This window comes from Carettochelys insculpta, chromosome 2 (assembly GCF_033958435.1).
Source record: "Carettochelys insculpta isolate YL-2023 chromosome 2, ASM3395843v1, whole genome shotgun sequence".
Lineage (NCBI taxonomy): Eukaryota > Metazoa > Chordata > Testudines > Carettochelyidae > Carettochelys > Carettochelys insculpta.
The window spans coordinates 223,190,874-223,212,246 of NC_134138.1; the positions used below are offsets into that span (position 1 = coordinate 223,190,874).

A 21,373-nucleotide genomic window follows, 5' to 3' on the forward strand; every position below is an offset into this window, starting at 1 on the left:
ACTCATCTCGGAGTGCATCATTCAGCTTCTAGTGCATACTCTGGGCAATGGCTTTAAGGACAATTCACCTGGTGTATCCCCCACACCTGAGCTTACATGAAAGTCACAATCTGTTGCGACTCCAGGGATTGCAGAGGGGAGCTCCAAAGCTAAAAGCTTAAGTCTCTACAACTTGGACTGCAGAGTCAGCTGTCGGTGGGGGCTTTAATGGGCTTATCTTCTTTGCATCAGGCTCAGGACGACACACAAGACAAAGTAATCCATACCTCACACATGCCCCCACAGTCCCTGTGTCTGGAGAAGATAGATACATGCAGGTGGGCATGTTCCTTTTTCCAGTAGGCAAAGATGAATTTTTAAGGAGGGTAAAAGGGTTCTGTGAGCATGGCTGTCATGCCTTGCTCTGACAAGGTCATCTTATAGCTGTACAATGAAGGCAGGATTCTCATGCTGGCTTGGCAACTTTAAAAGCATCTGGGTTTTCAGGTTAACACAAATTTGCAGTTCTTGGGCTACCTTTGTTTATTTTATGCATACAGTTTGCTTTGATAAACTTACTGAGCAGCAGGATATCAGTGGAACAGTTCAGCAGCAGAGCTATTGCAAATATCACCCAAGGGTAATGTGTGGGGCAAGTTTCTGTAGGCATTATGAACACCTCTAGGTCCAACTGTGTTCTGTCATTCAATCAGAGGTCCATTATAAATAATGTGATTATGCTCGTGCCTGCTCATGCTACTATAGTTACTGAAAAGGTCTATTGTATAGGTTCTGTAAGACCAGTTTGTGCTGCAAAACTTATTGGCTGAAAGGTGGCATGCAAGAGAACTTATCATCTGTTTGATGCATGCTGCTTCCAGTTAAAGCTGGGTATATATTAAGAGAAGAATTTTTCCTTTGGAGGCACTCCATGAATCACATGCTTAAAAAAATAAACCCAAAAACTGAGTAGTTTTTGAATTATTAACTGCAAAATACATTGCTACTTTTCTGGTTATTTTAATTATACGAGTGCAAAAGAGCATCATTAGATTTCCTAAACCCTACTGTGATCATCATAATTAACCTCCGTTTTAAAAACAAAAAATGGAAATGTATATATTTGAATAATCAAGTGTACATTTCCAGTAGCTTTCCACTACACCATTATTTGTCTTCATATCTCTATTACCATTGCCAAGACTTAAATATCTTAATTGACCTGAAGTATATAACATAACTCGATGTATTTGCACACAGTCCATCATGAAGGGGTGTTATTGTGGAGGTATTTGAATAGTGAAACAATGAAATCTCAAGTCCAATAGAGGAGTTAAAAATGCTGGTTTTATGGGATGCACAGGAGTGTCCTTTTGTACAAGTGACTGGGAGGGGCTTTAATCTATATAGGAATTTAGGAAACCTCAAATCTGCAAATACAAATTTCAGTTGTCAGTTTAAATATGTAGCTACCAGATTTATATATGCTGCCTTGCCTTAGTGGATTGTGGGTTTTTAAACACTGAATTTTAAAAATACCCCTCCCCCTCCCTTTGAGTAGAGGAAGTTTTAGAATATCATGTTGCTGAGTTTTCACTTAACAAACATTAAATTTCATGTGTTCAGTGGCAGACAATAGGACTATGAAAAAGGCACTGAACAAATGAAATAAGATACAAAAAAGCCGTTTATTCAAAAAATGTGGTATCAACTCACATTCACAAGCTAATATTAAGTTACAAACACAGATCAAACAATTCTATAAACAGACATAGGAGAATTCACATGTCACGGTACCAAAAAAAGACTGCTGATAAAATGGAGTCCAAAAGTATTTCATTCCACTTTTCTATAGGGCTCCTTATTGAATGTCTTTAAACTTTTACTGTACACTAACTTCGGCAGAGTCCCAAGGAAAGCATCTAATGCCTCAGGGATCCATAAAAAAACAAAAACAAAAACAAAAACAAAAAAACACCTTTATTCTTCTAAACAAAAGGACAGCCAAACCATGAGTTTTCTGTACGACACTGAAGTAAAACCTCTTTTGCTTGAACAGTACAGCATTCCCAAAGAGTATTTGACAGTAGCCTAGAGATTGTGCTTTGAACCATCTTCATTCTCCTCTCCTTCCGACTCTGATTCTATGAGATAAAAGAAAAAAGGTAAAACTTTTCAAACTCTTTCTGAACAGGACTTACAGTAACAGTTATTTCTGTAAACAGCAACAGTAAAAGATCCCAATTCAAAAATGTGAATGAAGATTTGCCTCATACATAACATTCTTAAGGAGAGCATTTCAGATAATTGCAAATGCCTCATCAAGAAAGATACTACAAACAGAATGCCCAATTCCAGTCTGTTATACTCATTGATTTCAATTACACAGATCTAGATTTAGAACAGAATTAGATAATCCAGGCCTACCTTTCCTATAAAATAAAGGGGGTTCAAGTATACACTGGTTAAATGAGAAACATGATTAGCCTTTAGGTCCACATTGCTGCTGTTGTGTTCCGTTAAATCAGTTTCTGAAGACTCACTGTATGGTAGGTTCACAAAACTGTAGCAGCAGCACAGTTAGACTGGAGCACGTGTCAAATATTTGTTAACAAATCTCAATAAGACACTGCATACCCCTAAGCTGCCAACTAAAACCAAATGAAAAGGTTTACAGGATGCTGAACTTCTGACTTATTGTTCACGTAAGACAGGTGCCTGCAACCTGCAGGTCTGGAACCACATGCAGCTCTTTAAGGACTTCTTTGGGGCTCCTGACACTATAATTGCAAAATGAACAAAACAAAAACAAAAAACCTACCCTCCTGATTATTTTCAATATTTCAGTGAACATGTAAAAGCCCAACAAGGAACAATTCATATCTAAATAGCAAACAATGTGATCTGGAAACACTGGGTAACCCCTCCCCCCCGTCCTTTCGTATGTGCAGTGCATTGTGGGATGTGTGTGCACACTGTTCTTAAAATAGGGGTTACAAAAAGTATGACAATTTATTAAGGACTGTCCCATATTCAAATGCCTTATGGCTCTCGGATTATTGAGTGTTTTTTCCAGCCCCCCTCTAAACTGAATTCAAGAAAAATGGCTCCTCTTGCTTGCTTGCCTACCCCTAACTTATGAGGAAAGTATGTTGCAAATGCATTTCAAACCACAGTTCTCAGGCCAAATTTAATTGTGCAAAATCGTGCACAATGAGACTTCTTGCTACAAGCTCAGGCTGCATCAGTTGGAAGTGAGACAAAGACCTGAGTGTGTGGTTGATCACAGTATGACTATGAGCCATCAGTGTGATGCTGCTGTGAAAAAGGCTAATGCAGTCCTGTGATACTTCACAGAACTTATTTCCAGCAGAGACAGAGAAGTGTTAAGTACTGTTGTACAAGGTGGTGGTGGGAGCTCATCTGGAATACTGAGTGCAATTCTTTTCTGCCATGTTTAAGATGAATTCAGATTGGAATAGGTGCAAAGAAGGGTACTTGGATGATGGAGGAATTGACAAGGGCCTACACTATGTGAGGAGACTGGGGCTGTGTCTACACCGTGAGAAATTCAAATTTACAGGCAGTTAGCTCGATACTACCAGGTGACTGTCTTCACGGTAAATACCATTCGCTCAATACAGGGAGCACTAATCTCGAGATTACAAAACCACAGTTACCTGATGGGTATAGCGTCAAGCTCGAATTCAGAAGTTTGATTAAAGGCCAGTATGGAAGCGCCATGTCCTAAAAATTTAATTTATTAGCCTCCCCAGGTTTCCTCTATCTACCCCGCAAAGCTGTACGTGCTGGACCAGGCTCCAAGCTCCCCACTACTAGTGGGACCTGGGAAACTGACCAGACTGCTGCACTCCTGTGGTGGGGGCCAGGCACCCCGCAGCTGGGCAGCTCAAGGCATGCATGAGGCCAGTGCTCGGGGCAGGCACCCACCCTGTAGATGCCCTTGGCCACCTGCGACCAGGTGTCCCCAGTCAGCAGACTCCAGCAGCTTTTCCACTGGAACCACTGAGTGGCAGGGGTTTGTTTTTTGAAGAGGGTTTTTTGGGGAGAGTGGGAGTGTTGTTGGGTGTTTTATTGGGGTGGGAGGGTCGTTTTTAGGAGGTTTTTTTGGAGAGAAGTTGGGGTGGTACTGGGACTGGGTAAGTAAACTCTCATTTAAGAGACTATGGGGAAGAACAGAAAGCCCTATTAGTCCACTAAATAGAGGGTTTACCATACTAGCAGGAGCTGGGAAATTGACCAGGGCTGCTGGGCTGCCAGTTTCTCAGGTCCCCCAAGCTGCTGGACCCAGAAAACAGAGTGCTGCTGCTCCTGGGTCAGAATGCAGGGCTGAGAGAACTGTGGGAGAGGTTCCCACAATGCACTCCTGAAACAGCCAGTGTTTGGCAATTTCAGTGTGGAAGCAATGTGTCAAAATAGTTTGGACCCTGTGGGAAGGGAGGATACTCAAAATCAAATTTAGAAAAACCAGAAGTATAAAATTATAGTGTAGATGTAGCTTTAGCGAGTCTGGGTTGGTTAGCAGACCCAAAAGAAGGCTGACAGGAGATATGATTGCTCTCCATAAATAAATTAGCATGATAGTATCAGAGAGAGGGTGTAGGGGTTTCACCTTCCTCTGCAATTTGCAGTCTGAAGTGATGTAAATGGTGGATTCTCTGTAACAAAAAGTCTTTAAACCATGATTTCAGGACTTCAGTAACTCAGTTCATGGTTCTATTACAGGAGTGGGCAGGTGAGGCTCTGTGGCCTGCAATGTTCTGATGGTTAGATGTCACAATGGCTCCTTTTGACCTTAAGTCTGAATCTTTACTGTACAGCATATTGGAGTCTCTTGGTTCTGCAGCACCTGGAGTGTAAGGGTGGGACTCTCTATTATGCAAAGAGCAGGCTAGAGACACAAATGAAGCAATTTGCTTGAGTTCATTAATTTTATTCTGTAAGGCATGAATGTAGCATCCTGCTTGTACAGCAGAATTGCTAAAGTTGCTATTGATGGCTAATTGATCTCATTCCAAGGCAGAAATGTAGAAAAATGCATGTCATTCCTTTTATACCCTAAAAAATGGTTAGTCCTTCAAGTGCCACCAGAGTCCTAGTTGGTTTTGTAGAAACAAACTAATAGAGTTACCTCTGAAATCTATTGTTAGTTAGCTGCTCCCATTCTCAGTTCCCCCAGATGCATAAAACCTGCAGTGTTCTAAGGCCCCTCTATGTAGTCAAGAGTGTTGTAAAGGAGCCTACTTATTTATAAATGACAAAGTGAATTCTCAGCTAGGAAGATCTGTGCACTCTCGAGGGTTAGATTATCAGGGTTTATATTACTTACCAATAAAAAAAAAGACTTTGAAGGCAAATAAAACATTTACCAAGCAGTCAATAACATGTAAGGACAATCAGAGCCAGGCATGTCCCAAAGTAACCACCTATGGTCCAGGACAATGATTAACAAAATTCTTCAGACTTTCGTGTGGGAAAGGCTGAGCAACTTAAACAAAAATTCTATTTTTTTTACTGCGTTTGGTGCTTTGTAATGTAATTTAAATGAAAATCCAGGATTATAACTGGAATGCAGTATTAGTTACCAAATCTTTGTTACTGAACTTTTGCACATTTAGGCAATGCTAAATAGTTAGTGACTTTTTCCTATATTGTAGTTTTAATGAATTACCAAACAATCAAAATTGATGTGATTACATGGCATTAATAAACTAAAACCAATTTAAATTTAAAATCTGCACATTAAATAAAATATGCAGAACTTTGAATTTTTGGCACAGAACCCCCTCAATGAACATAACTAACAGGACCATTTTCAAAGGCCCTGTTCACTTGTTTTTATAGCAAGGCAGCAAAGTGTTTACTATTGTAGGTCAACAGAAAAAAGGAAATCTGGGCCAAACACCCATTCATTTCCCTTTTCATTATTCTTTTTAAACCATAACTACAGTCCTCGTGCCTTTGTGACTACTCTTCTTGTTCAATGAAATTCATTCTACAGGACTGGTGGAATTTTATGAGCTCAAGACTTCACATGGACATCATTAACAACATGTTATAATGGATCCTGCCTTCTAACAAGTAGGATGTAAACAAGGTAAGCAAGGTACAGTCTTCTACTATACAGCTGTACAGTTCACAGTGGGGCCATGGCTGGAACCTGTAAGCACTGCTATAATATATTTACCAGGTAACATCTTCAAAACGGATTTGCCAAAGGGTACTAAATACTTTTACATTAAACAGAATTGTACCTTCCTCAGCATTTTGTAGCCACTCAACAAATTTCTTCATCTGGTCAAGGAACACACTTTTGCCTTTAGCAAGATGTGCTTCTTTGTACCACTTCAGGATGGCTTCTTCACTCAAGACATCAGCTGCAATTCAGAGCAATAGTTGCAGAGATCAGCATGTTTTTACAAGACAGTAGACAATGAAAAAACAGATGAAGTACTGCTAGGTTTTGAGGCAGTATTAAGTGAGTTACTTTGACCATAATAAAGTAAGCCTTGAATCAGGATTGTAGTTGACACTAGGCTGTAACTACAGAATGTCACACTAGAAAAATCCCAGCTATGTCACATACCATAAAGTCAGCCATTAGCTAAATGTTAGTCTTAAAATAAACCACTATATGTCATGCTTCTGTAAAGAGTAATTACTCCTCCATTCAACTGGCTTTAAATAAGACATAAAAATACACCAGTTGCAAAGGCAGTCAATAAAACCTACCTGCATCTCTTAGGACTCACCTCAGCAGGAAATACTGTAATTTATTTTGCTGGCGACTCCTAAAACTGTACAAGACTGACAACTGCTAGGTGTTTGAAAGAAACAAAAGCAAGAATCCCATCCTACTGTGGAGTCTCATCTTCTCCCAGATAAATTAAACAGTAATCATCAGAGAAAATATTTAAAAGGACTGTGCTTCCCAAACTTCTCTTATAAAGAATTAGGGTCAGGAGGAACATCAAGCTGAATAAACTGAGCCCCTCTAGAGGCTTGTTTCACAACAGTGTAGACCAGTGGACAGTGGGGCTCAGTTTATTCAGCTTGATGCTCCTCCTGACCTTAATTCTTTAAAAGAGGAGGTTGGGGAACACAGAGCCTAAGAGCCAAGTCTTGCTGAATAAGAGAATGCCACAGAGCCAATATCTGGTTGATGATGACGACCACGACTGTGGCCTTCAGAGCTAAAGGAGGACACAGGAGGCCAGAATAAAAGCTGCACCTCTGGTTGTCCTTATTTTCACTTATTGGTCAAATTAGCATCCTCCCCTCAATCAGCACATTTTCAGAAGGGATTTAAGTCAGCTTCTTCAGTGCTGCCTAGTACAGCAGGTAAATGGGATTCCCCTCGCTGCTCTGCTGAATATTAGGACAGACATAAGCGTACTCCAATGTACCATAAAGTTTGAAAGACTGTAAAAGTCTGAAGAAAATTAACTGGATTAATTATAACAAAAAACAACAAACATACATTTTTCGAATATCTGCCCAAATGGGAACAGGACTAAGATCACAGACTCGCATCACATACGCTAGTGAACGATAAACAGTAGTGGCCTGGAACTATCTGAACTTGTAACCCACAGCTAATTAAAATATGGGCACAAGGCACCTGACTCTCCTCATGCTCCACCTTCATGGGCAGAGGGTAGAGACAGAGGTTCAGGGCTTCCTCCTGATTAACTCTTCTGGGGGTCTGAGGCGGGACCAAAAAGTGTGTGTGTGGGAGATTCAGGGTGTGGGAGTGGGCTGTGGGTGGGTGTTTGGGATCCGACTGGGAAGGAGGGAATGGGCTGAGTCTAGGCGGAAGGGTGGGTGCAGGAATGGGCTAAGGGTGCAGGGTGGAGGAGTGTTTTAGAGATGCGAGGACGGGGGAGGGGTTTATCTGGCATAGCTCCCCTCACTACAAGACACTGCTCCCTGAGGCTCTGATTGGCCACAACTGCAGCCAATCAGAGCTGTGGAGGAAAGCTGCTAAGTAGCACAGTGCTGCTGTTCTCCCTGCGTGGGGAAGGGGAAGTGCCAGTACCAGGGGCCACTTCCTGCTCGCCTGCAGCAAGGACCCAGGAGCTAGATCTGGCCCCCACTTGCCTGACTCCACAAGGATCAGGTTTCCATCTCCTCTACCCCACAGCAGGCTGGATGATGGCAAGGGAAACCCTCAGCCTCAGGGACCTGATCCAGACAAGCTGCAGGCTGGATGTGAGCCATGGGTTCCCCAGTCCTGCCATAAGCCATCCAGTCACTGATGGGTAGAAAGCAATACACATTTTGGTTTCCCAGTAGGTTTTAGATGTGATAAAAAAGTGTAATATGCTTAAAACGTTTCCAAACTGTGTTGCATGCAACACTGCCATTGTTCCACAGAACACCATTCTGCGAGATGCTAATAGGTGTTCTGTGAAAAAATTTTGACACTAGCGATATTTTCCTTCTAAAATATTAAATAAGAAATTATGCGTATCAAAATTAAGGTATTGAATAATAATATTTAGACTGTAGGTATAATACTTACAATGCATTCATAATAGCATAAGTTTGTGAGTCATGCCAAAAGATGCAAAAACACTCTTTCCATTAAAAAAATTGTGAAATATTATTTTCCAGTAGTTTTCTGTAAAAGTAACAAATTTATAAAACAAAAAACTTAATATTTTTCCTTCCGGGGAAGGATCTCTCAGTGATTTGAGCACTGGCCTGCTGAACTCTGGGTTGTGAGTTCAGTCTTTGAGGGGGACATTTAGGGATCTGGGGCAAATAGATTAAAACAATAATCTGTCAGGGATGATAGGTCCTGCTGTGAATATGGGACTGGATTCTATGACCGCTGAAGGTCCCTTCCAATTCTATGAGATAAATTATATATGGAGATATGCCTGTTTTGCCTTTCTGCTTTGTAAGTGTTTTTTCAGCTTCAAGAAAGGACAGTGGTTTTTTGAACAATGTTATCCTTTATTTTTGTGCAAAAGAATGACACTATCCTTTCAGCTGTTATATTCAGGCCTTGAGTTTGTACTCAATTTTTAATTTTTTTATACTTAAAGCCTATCAGAAGGACATTTGTTTACTCAGATTTTTTTTTGTAAAATAAAAAAAAAAAAGCTAAAAACCTAACTCTTTTCTCAACTTTTGACTATTACATGCATCAGTTTTTCATTAACATATCTCCCCTGCGAACACACATGTACACACGGACCAGGATGTATGTGTTTTCTCAATATATTCAAAGCCCAAAAGTGTACCATGAGCAAATTAGTTTGGGAAATGCTGGTTTAGAAATCGCTTGTCTCACAGGTACCTTTTAATATTAGAAGACAGGATCCAATTTGGCATGACCAACAAACAAGCAGAAGGCAGTAGTAGTTCTGGAATGTTGTGCCTTTTGAAAAAGGCATGGTGCAGTTGTGTTTGTGGGAGACTACAAATTCCTAGTTAACACTATATCTACAACTACCATTCTGTCTCCTAGTAAAAAAAATCAGTTACAATATTTAGCTAAATATTCAGCTGAAAAAAGCAAAAGCCACACTATTTTGTATTTGGAATACGTACGCAGAAGTACCAGGGGTTATGAGAAAAAAAAATTAAACTTAGGAACTAAATAAGGTTTATAAAGGAAGATGTAACATTTGGCACAAAACAACGTTCAGCCCAACATTCTTTACGAGAGAGCCACCATTTTGCTTGCATTATGACTATGGCTGCTTCTACACTCGCCCCCTCTCTCCTGTCGGTGGTGGCGTGGTAATGATGAGATTCGAAGCAGGCTAAAGAGGCCCTAATGTGACTATCTTTTATTTCTTTGTGGCTACAACTGGTGAGGTGCGGGGCGGGGGGTGTCCTTCCTGCACGGGGGCTCTGAGGATGGAAGATTTGCAGCAACTGTAAAGCCCTTTCTAGTGGTCCAATATTAACAAAGTTATGTAGGTCTAAATCCAGAACAGCAAAAAGTCTTATTACCCACTTGAAAGAAGATAATGGCCCCAAGATGTTGGGAAGATACAGGCCTGCATATTATTCTCTGGCACTAAAATGAAGTGAATATTCTTGCACTGACAGAAAACACAGCCAGAGAAAGCATAAAAATACCTCCAGTTACAGAAATGATAATCATGTCTTCCCTTTCATTTCTAAGAAAGGCCCTTGGTAATTCACTTATGCCTCCAATGTTCGTAAGAGATAGTGTTCTGCTGTCAGTGCAGAGATGCTCAATTTAGCAATCAGCCAGGACAGGGTGCACTTAATGATTGCCCTAGCTTGCACTGAAGCAATGGGAACATCCGTGGGTGATTTATGTTGTTAGGTATTTCTGATTAAAGATGACAATTACTTTTTTACAAGCTGCATTTTATGGTTGGTATGGTTCTGTGGTGTTATATTCACTGTTCCAGGTGATCCAGAGCTGGCCTCCCTGCCAGGGCAGCTAACTACCACTCCAGCCATGTACCACCATCGTCCCAGATGGAATCAGTCACGAAAAAGGAGAGGACTCAAGGCATTCTTCAAATCCATGTCTCCACTGCAGAGTCAACTGGAACTAGAATTCAACATTGCTCATAGCTCAAGTCATGTCCACATGCAAAAACTCTTGAGTACAGTGTTGCTTTTAACTCAAGGGGCCATATGGAAGTAGAAGCCTCTGCTTGGAAATGGCACTGCTTCTCAGCTGCTAATGCAATTGCCCTGCAGCTCAAAACAAAAAAGCAGTCCAGTAGCACTTTAAAGGCTAACAAAATATATTTCCTGCAGCTCAAGTGTTGTTTTGAAGCATGGCTGCTTAACAAATTAATGATGGCAAAGACAAAACCTGAGAGTGCACTTTATATTACTAGCCAAGTAATGTTACCCACAATTCAGTTGTGGCAAAATGCCTGCATTTCTTGTGCGTACTTTCTGCTCTGAAAGGTTCATAGGCCATTTTGCATTTTTAAGGAAAGGCAACTGGAATAATTGAGTAGTGATAGTGAAATCTACCACATGGAAAATTCCTGTGTGTAAATTATAGCTTAAAAATCTCCTTAAGTGGAGGATTAATGGATTTCAGGTTCAGGAAGGTGATTCAAATCTGTTTGTTATAAAGACCCCAAAATGGAGAGAAGAGCAAAACAGAATTATTAGTATCTTTAATCTCCATCAGGTACAGCACATGCAGGTCCAACTCCCAATTCTTTTCATCTCTTTAGAGGATTCTCCAAGGGCACCAAAGGCATGAGCTTAACTGAAAGCCATTCAAGCAACATTTTAAATAAGGAAAAGAGGAATTTTATTCCATGGTAGGAACATTTGCTCTTCAGGGGTAAGATCCTGACCCCACTAAAGTCAACAGAAGTTTGAACATAAATTACAGCATGGCCAAGATTTCACCACAGTCTGTAAATTAGAGATCAACTTAGTAGAGCTAGAAGAGATTCAGTGGCTAATGAACATGGCATGATGTGATCCAGTGTTAATTATGTTTAGGCTTTTCCTGCTATAGTTCATCCAAAAATGAAGATATTCTAAGCAATTTAGAACTGACTGAATGCTTACATCACGTTACATATGATGCCTGGCCTGAAGAGCTCTTGGGGCCAGGGGAGAGTGAGGTTTAATTTTTATTAGACCTGTGTTGCTATTAGGGCCCTATTGTCAGTGAGCAATTGCCCGCATCTGTTTAAGATTTAACTGTATTTCTAAGAGGTTAAAGGTCACTTTTGTTTTTATTTATTAGATGTAAAATACACACACACACACACACACACACACACACACACACACACAATAGAACTTTTTTTGGAATTTTTATTTTATATTGATAAGAAGCTTGATCCTTCTTGTTTTGAAGCCAGTAACAAAACTGCAACCATAGTCAATGGGATTTGGATCAGGCCTTAAAAGGACCAACATGGCCTAGAATGTCTTATAATTAGAGCTCTAATACAAAACTTCTAAAAGGTCTTGGTTTATTACTGGTTCCTAGTTTTAAGGCTTTCAAAAGTTGGAAGAAGTGGTTGATCTGGGGCTCCAAATTGGTGCTATATGCTCCTAAGAATGGCCCTGGCTGCTCTATTCAAGTGATTGGACTCTTTGTTGCTATAACTTACACTAGGCTGCTGTGGGCAGGGACCCATAGCCTAGGATTGGCATTTCACCAGGATATCCTGGTCATATCCCTTTTCCATTCTATGCCAGCACCAGGGAGGAGTAGTAATGTAGGGGGCCTTAGACCAACTCTAAATCACTAGAGGATTACCTTTATGCTGGGATGATCTGCTCTGGGTTGGCTGAATTGGCTTTAAAGTTCAGATTAGGCCAAACAGCATGGCACAAAGCAATCTGACTATCACTGTATGCTATGAATGGGATGTATTTCAGAATAGCAACAGACTTCCAAGTTTTCCCATTTACACTCAGAGAATCTAATTTTGCTGAAACCTTAAAAGAAAATTCCAGTTTATCCTCTGAGAAAGCAGCTCAGGTTTCTGGAGCTTTTTTAGCTAAATATAAGGAGAAATATGAAAAAACTAGGACGAGAACATAGACATTAGGGGTGCACATTGGTTGGTCCAGAGACATTTTTAAAATCACAAATAGCAATTAGGTGCCTAACTCCCACTGACCAGCTACCACTTGCCCCTCTGACTTCTCCCTAGCAGTGAATAATGAATGTTTCATGGGGTGGAAGTGTTCAAAATGTCACACTGTGCACTACCTAAGAGAGTTCTGCTAGACAGTTGCTTGCATTTCTGAATCCCATCCATAGCTATTCCACATGCTGTGTAAATTCTCCATACAGGAGATGACGTTCAGGTACTCTGAAATCTCGCCAATTCATGTCCCCTCTATTTTACTTCCTGCAGATCACAATTAAACCAGAGTGACCTCTGGGCCCAAGATAATCAGTCCTTCAGTGACAGGAAAGAGGGCTGCTGTCCTCTCACCACCACAACTCTTGATAACCTGGTGGACTTTCAGAGAGTGGATGACAGCACGTGTTTCATTGCCAATGAAACTAGAGAGATGCATAGACCTCAAAAATCTCCAAGACTCTGATGACATAATCTATTTGTAGAAGTGGTAGATGGGTGCACTAGTTCCACCACTGAAATAGAGACAGTGGTAATCAGACTACACAAAAGAGATAGCACAAGTACCTAAAATATCCAAGCCAGTCTTAGATATGAGGCAAGGCTTATGGGTAGCCATACAGATGCTTTTCTTGACTCTCTGGGTAAAAAGCCAGGGAATTCATTGCTTGCAGGAAGCCATGGACTGGCTCATGAAAGTAGATGTTGGCCTGCATATTGAAATACTAGAAGACAATAACGCATGGGGCCTTCAGCATCATACAGTCTGTTAAGTTCTGCTTGGAGTCTATTTCCCAGCAAGCGTGGATACCAAAACACTTTATCATTGTTATTGATGGATCTTGTGACAAGACATTAAGATCTGACAAGGAGAGCAACACTGATCACTCTAGCCTCAATTAGTTCCACCAGTACTGGCTTATTAAATAATTAGCTAATCAGAAAGAGAAGCTGGGGAGGTAAGGAACTCATGAGCCCTCAACTCATCAAACTGATAAAAAGCCAGAAAGGAAGAGTTATGGGAGAAGAGGACTGGGCTAGCTGAGCCTGGAAAGAAGGTGCTCCCTACGAGGAAAGGTGGTCTCCTTTCAGCCCTCACAGACAAGGGCTGAAAGGAGTTAAAACTATGATGTTGTACTGTGCTGGGGCTGGTTAACAAGTCTAGAATAAAATACAGCCCACATGCTAGAAAAAATAGAGTCTAAGCAGTTTGGTGAGCATTCAGAGACTGGGACAGTATGGCCACCCCAGTCCTAATTGGCCACTACTATATTCTGAACTGGGCTCAGAAAGTCAGTCTGTTACTAATTTCTCAATCAGATATGTTTATGCTGCTTCATGAGGAAGTATATATTAGATGTTACTCAGAACTGTACATACTTCTTAATAGCTTTGCTCATCATACATTTGCACTTGTTTAAATCCATTTTACGTCCCTCACACCACAAACTTCAGACAAACTACACTAAAACTATTGTTATTTGCAGCCCTTAACTTAAGCAAATTACATGCAAGGAAAGCTACAATGTTCATCCAGTGAATACAGAGCGAACAGTCTATTGAGGATGCATGAAAAGAAATTAAATTTGAATGCCTGTGTCTTTATTAATTTTTCTCAGTCACATCTATTTTTTAAGCTAGTGGGCTCAGCTTATTTAAACACGATAAGGATGGAAATAAATATGGTTGATTCACTTATGTCTACTTTCTGAAAGCCTATTTCATCAGTCATGTGTGGTTTTGAATTTACTGTGAACGCACAATACAAAGTAAAAAATCTACACTAAGCATGCAAACTGATTTTTCCCCCTTGAACTATTTATAGCTAGAATGTCAGGACAACCTGTTTATCACCCAGTTCTCACAGGCAATGTAAGATCATTCGTCTCTATGACAACCTAAACTGAATAAACCTGCTAAGAAGCCATCTAAACTATAAAAATGCAGTCCCAGAAGTAATGGCTTCCCCAAGGATCTGACAGTGCCTAGGTAAGGCCTGACCCTGTTTCCACTGCAGTCACTGCAAGATTTACCATGGACTCCAATGAGAACAGAATAACGCCTGTGAAGAAGCCAAGAGACAAGCCTTGATCGCTAGATGCATAAAAGAGACAGCGGCAGAGATCACAGTTGTGACTTTATGATTTAGGTTCACCCAGCCTCAGCACAGGTTAGAGCAGGAAGATTTTGCTTTAACTTACATTGCTGGTATAAGATCCTTGACACTAGCAGGGCTCAGCTACCACATCCACTCCAGCACAGACAAGGCGTATAATGTTCCTTCCTCCTCTCCTATTTACTTTGTAGGTGAGGAAGCAGCTGGAGTAAGAAGTGACCATGCCACCTCCTCCATTCCCACAGTAGTGGAGGATCTCCTTATGCAGAGGCAGGTCTATCTCTGGCCAGTTTAAGTGATTTCAGCACTAACCAGGAGAAACCAGCTTCAGCATCTAAATACATGCCAAATGCACTTAACGTCTTAGTACAGTGTGTTCCAGTAGGCACAGGACACAGCGTTCGCTGTACACCATTCTAAAGTGGCTATGCCCATATACCTTTGTAAAAGAGTACCACTATCTTCTGAAAGGCTTTCATAAAGTGGATGTTGTCATAACAGTATTCCTGAACCTTCTGGAGAAGGATTAGCTCTGACTGGCCTTGCGTGCTGAACACAGCCAGCAGTGGAGCGTATTGCTGAAAGAGGGAGAGAAGAAGGGAAATTATTTTATTAAAAAAATCCTGTAAGTGAAACATCAGACACCATTACTGTAATTTAACTCCTTGCAAATTTCTGCAAATTTCTGTAAATTCCTCTTTACTGCAGCACCTTTTGGACCTGACCCATGCCGAATGAAAGACTTTTCTGGACCATGGGAGGTCATATTGCCTAGCAGCATTACCAACAATTTCCCTGCTTTATTGGGCTCTTAGAAGACATTTAGGGGTAAATTACAACTAAACAACAACAGCACAGAACTTTGAGCACCAGGACTGGCAGCTGGAAACAAATTTTATGGGACCACAGAAAACTTGGCCACACTCATGATAAGTGGTCATCTGACTAACTAAAATCATGCTGGATTATGGATGTTGTCGGACAAGAGAGTGCAGGATTACAGAGGTTCAACCTGTGATTAGTGTCATGACAAGTTCTATGACTATGGATTTAAAAGTGAAAGAAGTATAACATCATCTGTGGAGTATTTTCTCATTTACAACACATACCTTTAGATGTTTAAGAGCTTGTTCTGCTACCAGCTCTTCCTTCTTGTTCCATTCAACAGCATTCATTATACAGGTCCACAGGAGTCCAATCACTGCAGGCTCCGGCAAGTCATTTTTCTTCATTTCCTCTTTTAGGTAAACCACTACCTAGTGGAATTAAGAAACTTCCCACAATAGTTTGTACAGATAGATACAGCTATGAACTATAAATACACTAAGGTACGGTATCCAAGAACAAACAGAATTAACTGGAATCATGTATGGAATGGTGTTTCCTTCAATTTTCCTACAGGGTAACATTTATTTCTCAAGTGTTTAAATACAATGTGAAACTAAAATAATTCTAACACCATTCTCAATAACACAAAGAACCCTGAATATTTTTTTTTCCAGAATTAAATAAAGGAGTAAATTAAATAATTTTAAGATGACTAGAAGAAGCCTGGAGGATGTAAACTCATTTCCCTAAAGGCCACAGTTCATTTACATCTTTGCCTAATAGGTAACCATATGAAAATAGGAAAAAACTTCACCCCACCTCTTTAATTGGGCATTCCTGAGAAAGACGTTCCTGTAGTTCTTTTTGAAGTTCTTTACGAGTCCCCAGTGACTGCTGGACTCGGAGAAAATCTGAAAGCTCTTTTAGGCCTGCATCAGTGAAGTACCTAGCAAAATGCTCCACATTCTGTCGATTGACTGGAAATAGTTCCTAGAAGGCAGAGAACACTCCTCTGTTAAATAAACTACCAAGAATGCTTAGGGTGAAAAAGAAAGAACCATTTAAAAATTAACACAGGGATTAACATACTTCAATTTTAAGATGAAGACCAATAACTAGTAATGGACTTAAAGTGAATAGTTGTATTTTCAGTGGAGAAGCCACATTATGTTTATACTGCCTTGTTTTAAGGAGAGTTGGTTACAGAAAGAGAACTACAGCCCTTTAGATTAAATACAAGATGAGTAATTTACAAATTAATGGTAAGCATTCACATTCATGGAAATACCTTGAGTTTAGGGCACCATTTCAAAATAAAATTATAGGCGGCATTCCACCGAATGACAAGAGCTGCTGTCTTCCCCCCAGGCCCAGAGGCCTTGTGTACTGGTGAGCACAAATGTAGACTGTAAAGCCATCATGCAAATAATCAGGTGATTATGACTGCAGAGAATTTCCACACACACGTTTTGAGAGACAATTAGTGTTATTTACCACATACTTTACACAGTCCAATAAAATATTTTTAAACAGCTATTCTACATAAAACATATTGCATAAAACGGGCAACACCCCATTCAAATAACTCATTCACAGAGTGGCATCATTCAGTCCCTAGAATTCACAGCAATAATAGACTTGTGAGTTATAAGAAACAAACTACAAAAACCAAAACTCCTCCCCAAGTCTGCTACTACAACTAGCATCTTAAGTGCCATTGAGTCCCTGCCAAGGTATTTACACACTAATTCCTGGCGTCTGAAAGGATGATTCATTATCTGGGTAACAGGCCTTACAGCAGACACACTGGAAGAGCACACACTATTTACTTACTGGTCTCAGCTTAAAGTATCTACACAAGAGATACCACCTACTCCTGAAGCCTTTTAATCTAGCAGACAACAACATAGTATGTTCCAGTGGCTAAAAGCTGAAGATGCAATGTTCAAATGGGAAGGAACACATTTATTTCATTTTTAACTCTGAGGATAATTAGCTTTAAGAATAGAATTCCAAGAAATAGGATCAATTCTTCATCATTTTTAAAAAATCAAGATTTGATGTCTTTCAAGAAATACATGCTGTAGTTCAGCCCCACATTGGGCTACAAGCAGGTATTAGTCGGGGGAAAACTTTCTGATCTGTGTAGTGCGGAAAGTCAGATTTATAATCTGGTTTCATAATCTATGAATCCAAGAATCTTCAGGGAAATGCAAGAAGCGACCTGCACATCAGACAGAAAATCTACTATTTCTCCCCTGGAGCCCACAATTCTCAACACTTCTAGCTGTTGCTATGATCCCAGAATTACACGTTTCAACCACAAGGCTAACGGCCAGACCACATATTGCCCCTACAGGTTCTGCAGTCAACATTTTAGAACCACTGACCCTACCAAAATGTTTAGTCTTGACTTTACTTTATGGTGATATCCCAACACTATTTCACAATTTTTATTTGAAATTGCAGTGCTATAATTCATTTTAAGAGCATAATTATTTCACAAACCTCTGTAGCTTCACTCATGGTTTTGTGCAACACTACCAAAATAAGTTAATACAATAAAAGCCTCATACACACTGATTATTTAAACTCTCTTACCAGAGTTTCAGTGAACAGTAACAAATAGAAGTTAGTTAATTCTCTGAAGAATATTGTTTAAGATGCCAATTTTCCCAAAGTCTTTCTGCTATGAAAAAACAAAAACATACTGGAAAATAATATATGGGACCTGATGCCTTAACATTAGTGCCTGGACAGTAACTCAGCATTTTGCTGAGATTTAAAATATTTCAGGGTTGGGTTTTTTTTGGGTATGAATAGGGAGAATTAAAAATTTATGACAAACTAGTATCTGCCTTATATAGCCTCCTCTTCCTAGAACAAAAACTCAGAAAAGAGATGGTACTTACTAGCAATCGCTTGTCTAAGTTGGCTTTTCTTAAAGAGGAGGTAACTGAGTTGGCATCTTTCTCTGCCATCCATGCTTTGAAAAGCTTTACAGCAAAAGATGCTGCAATTCCTATTTAAGAAAATAAAGAAAACAAGAACATATTGTAACAACTTTCTGAATGAATAAGCAATACTTAAGAGAGTTAACAAAAACAGGTAGAAAGCAAGATTGTGTGTTCTCTGGATTCTTTGCCAAGGTAAAAAAGCAAGTATAGTTTGTGTATAGATTATTTTTGTTTTGAGTGCACACTTATTTTTCATAAATTACTGTGAAAAGTTCAAATCCTTTCAAACATTAACAGGTGTGTTGTGAACAAAACATAAGAAGTCATTCTTCCACTCAACTCTGTGCTGGTTAGGCCTCATTTGGAGGATTGTGTCCAGTTCTGGGTGCCACATTTCAAGAAAGATGTGGGGAACTTGGAAAGGGTCCAGAAAAGAGCAATGAGAACAATCAAAGATCTAGAGAACATGACATATGAAGACAGGCTGAAAGAATTGGGCTTGTTTAGTTTGGAAAAAAGAAGATTAAGGGGGGACACGATAGCAGTTTTCAAGTATCTAAAGGATGTTATAAGGAGAAGGGAGAAAACTTGTTCTTCTTGGCCTCTGAGGATAGAGCAAGAAGCAATGGGCTTAAATTGCAGCAAGGGAGGTTTAGGTTGGACATCAGGAAAAAGTTCCTAACTGTCAGGATGGTCAAACACTGGAATAAATTGCCTAGGGAGGTTGTAGAATCTCCATCCCTGGAGATATTCAAGAACAGGTCAGATATGTGTCTATCAGGGATGGTCTAGACAGTACTTTGTCCTGCCATGAGGGCAGGGGGCTGGAGTCTATGACCTCTCAAGGTCCCTTCCAGTCCTAGCATTCTAGGATTCTATGATAAGCATGCTATTTTTCTACCTGCATTTGACCATTTAGAATTCCCTCACTGGTTTTCTTGGAATTGGTCTTAATTTCATTTATAGACTATGTCAATTATTTAAAAAAACATGAATTTTGATCAATTTAAATGGGGAATTGATTTAAGCAGGAGGATGCTCGGTCTAAGTAAGTTTGAAAGAAATTAAATTACACATGGTAGAAAACTTGATGGAAACCCTCCAGAGTTACACACTCAGCGCTTTATTATGAGAAGCCAATAGCACTGCTTCCTTTATATGTGGTTTAGCTCAGGTTAAGGAAAAAACCCATAGTTTGTATAATATTTTCTTCTGTATTCCTGAACCTAGAATCAGTGTGGGATTATAGCTATTCAAAACGCCCATGCAATACCTTAAAGTAAGAGAGCCTTTGTTTTGAAATGCCATAGGGTTTTCACAGATAACTAATGACATTTGTGTTGTGGGTCTCCTAGGTGCTAACATTTAAAGGAAGGGAAAAACAAAAACAAACAAAACCAACCAACCAACCCACCCCACAGCTTCCCACCTGCTCACAATTATTTATCATCTTCTCTTTCACCTCAAAAATTCGTGTGGTTTTAAAATGAAAACATGCTATAGCTAGGTGGGAAGTTAGCATGACTTAGCAGATCTTTGCCAGTTGACAGAGGCTCATTTTCTCTTCTTCATTTGGAGAAAATCAAGCCGTCTTCTGGAAAGAGTATTCCTTGAGCATCCCCAAAGAGAAAACTAACGTTCATAATTTTCAGTGGTATTGTTATGGCAGTCTTTTCCCACCTTACTTAGCATAACGTTGGCTGTTGGGCCTTGGCTTGGCTAAGTGGAACTGCAGATGCATTTTAGATTGCAATCCATATATCAAGTTCCAAGTTGACCTAACACAAAGCAAAATACAGTCACACAGTCCTGACAATTCAGCAGTGAGAACGAGTTTTTGAGACAAACCTAAGATTTAAAGAACATACCTGTGAGTATGTATCTGCTACAACTTATTTTAACCACAGCTCACTCTACCAAAGAGTTTTTAAAAAATTCATTATGTATTCTATAACTGAACTTGTATAAAAGACAATGTGTATCATTTATTGTTAGAAATCACTATCCACAGTCTATGTACCTACCAATCACTATACAATATTTATGGTTAATATGACATTCCAGAAAACTCATGCAATAAAAATCTTTGACTTTGTTACCAGAATGACTTTGGACACAGCAATGCCTACTGGCACAGCCATTACCAAGATTTTGCTTTAAATATATATATATATATTTTTTTTTTTACACTGAAAGCTTCAAAGCAACTAACTTGAACCATGACACTTCATTGTATGGAACACATCAGAAATGCAACAGCAAAAGGCTGACCTGCTGCAAAAACCGAACAGAAATGTATGTAAGTTTTTCCTGCAAATTGCAATTACCCCAAAATACCAGGGATAAATAAGGACCTGTCGAAAGTTTAGAACTCCTAAGATTATGGGTTCATAATGTTAAGTTTTTGCTCTGAATTTACAAAGGGCATAAATTATATCCTTCAACACTAATTTGAAATTTAGCATTTGTCATTCAAGTTAAAAATAAATCCTAAGCTTTTGTGTTTTTCAGATGCCTTGTGTTCTGCAAGTAAAATAGACTGTCATTTAAAAGCACTACAGGCCATTACCCTGAGACACAGATTAGTGCTTTTGTTTAGATTTTCTCCTAGATTTATTCCTATTGTGAAAGCTGTGCGTGATGGCAGAATAGGGCTGCAGCTGTGGCCTCTCTCTTTGTGGCATTCAGAAAACAAATTAACAATGGTTAGCCTGCTGCAAATGTGTCCCCTTTCAGGGCTGCTTTGAACAGCTGCAATACCTTCCAGTGAGCACGGTTTCTTTTTTTTTTTTTTTTCTTTCTGTGTAAAAAGTAAGTACAGCATTGCCAATAAATGTATGTGTTATGGTGGGAACTCCACATTCTGGAAAAACAAATAGAAAAATATTAAATAAAAG

At 39.7% G+C, this 21,373-nt stretch overlaps 1 protein-coding gene across 2 annotated transcripts in view; it reads right to left on the reverse strand.

The window, feature by feature from the left end:
- Positions 1 to 1,645: 1,645 nt before the first annotated feature.
- BZW2 (basic leucine zipper and W2 domains 2) overlaps positions 1,646 to 21,373 on the reverse strand; it is a 75,117-nt gene continuing 55,389 nt past the window's right edge. For both annotated transcript variants that reach the window (XM_074984658.1, XM_074984659.1), the window contains 6 exons: positions 18,432 to 18,541; positions 16,339 to 16,509; positions 15,801 to 15,947; positions 15,131 to 15,269; positions 6,255 to 6,377; positions 1,646 to 2,123 (listed from right to left, as the gene is read on the reverse strand). In XM_074984658.1, coding sequence (XP_074840759.1) covers positions 2,071 to 2,123; positions 6,255 to 6,377; positions 15,131 to 15,269; positions 15,801 to 15,947; positions 16,339 to 16,509; positions 18,432 to 18,541 — 743 coding nt within the window. In that variant the 3' untranslated portion in view covers positions 1,646 to 2,070. The remainder of the gene's footprint in view (positions 2,124 to 6,254; positions 6,378 to 15,130; positions 15,270 to 15,800; positions 15,948 to 16,338; positions 16,510 to 18,431; positions 18,542 to 21,373) is intronic.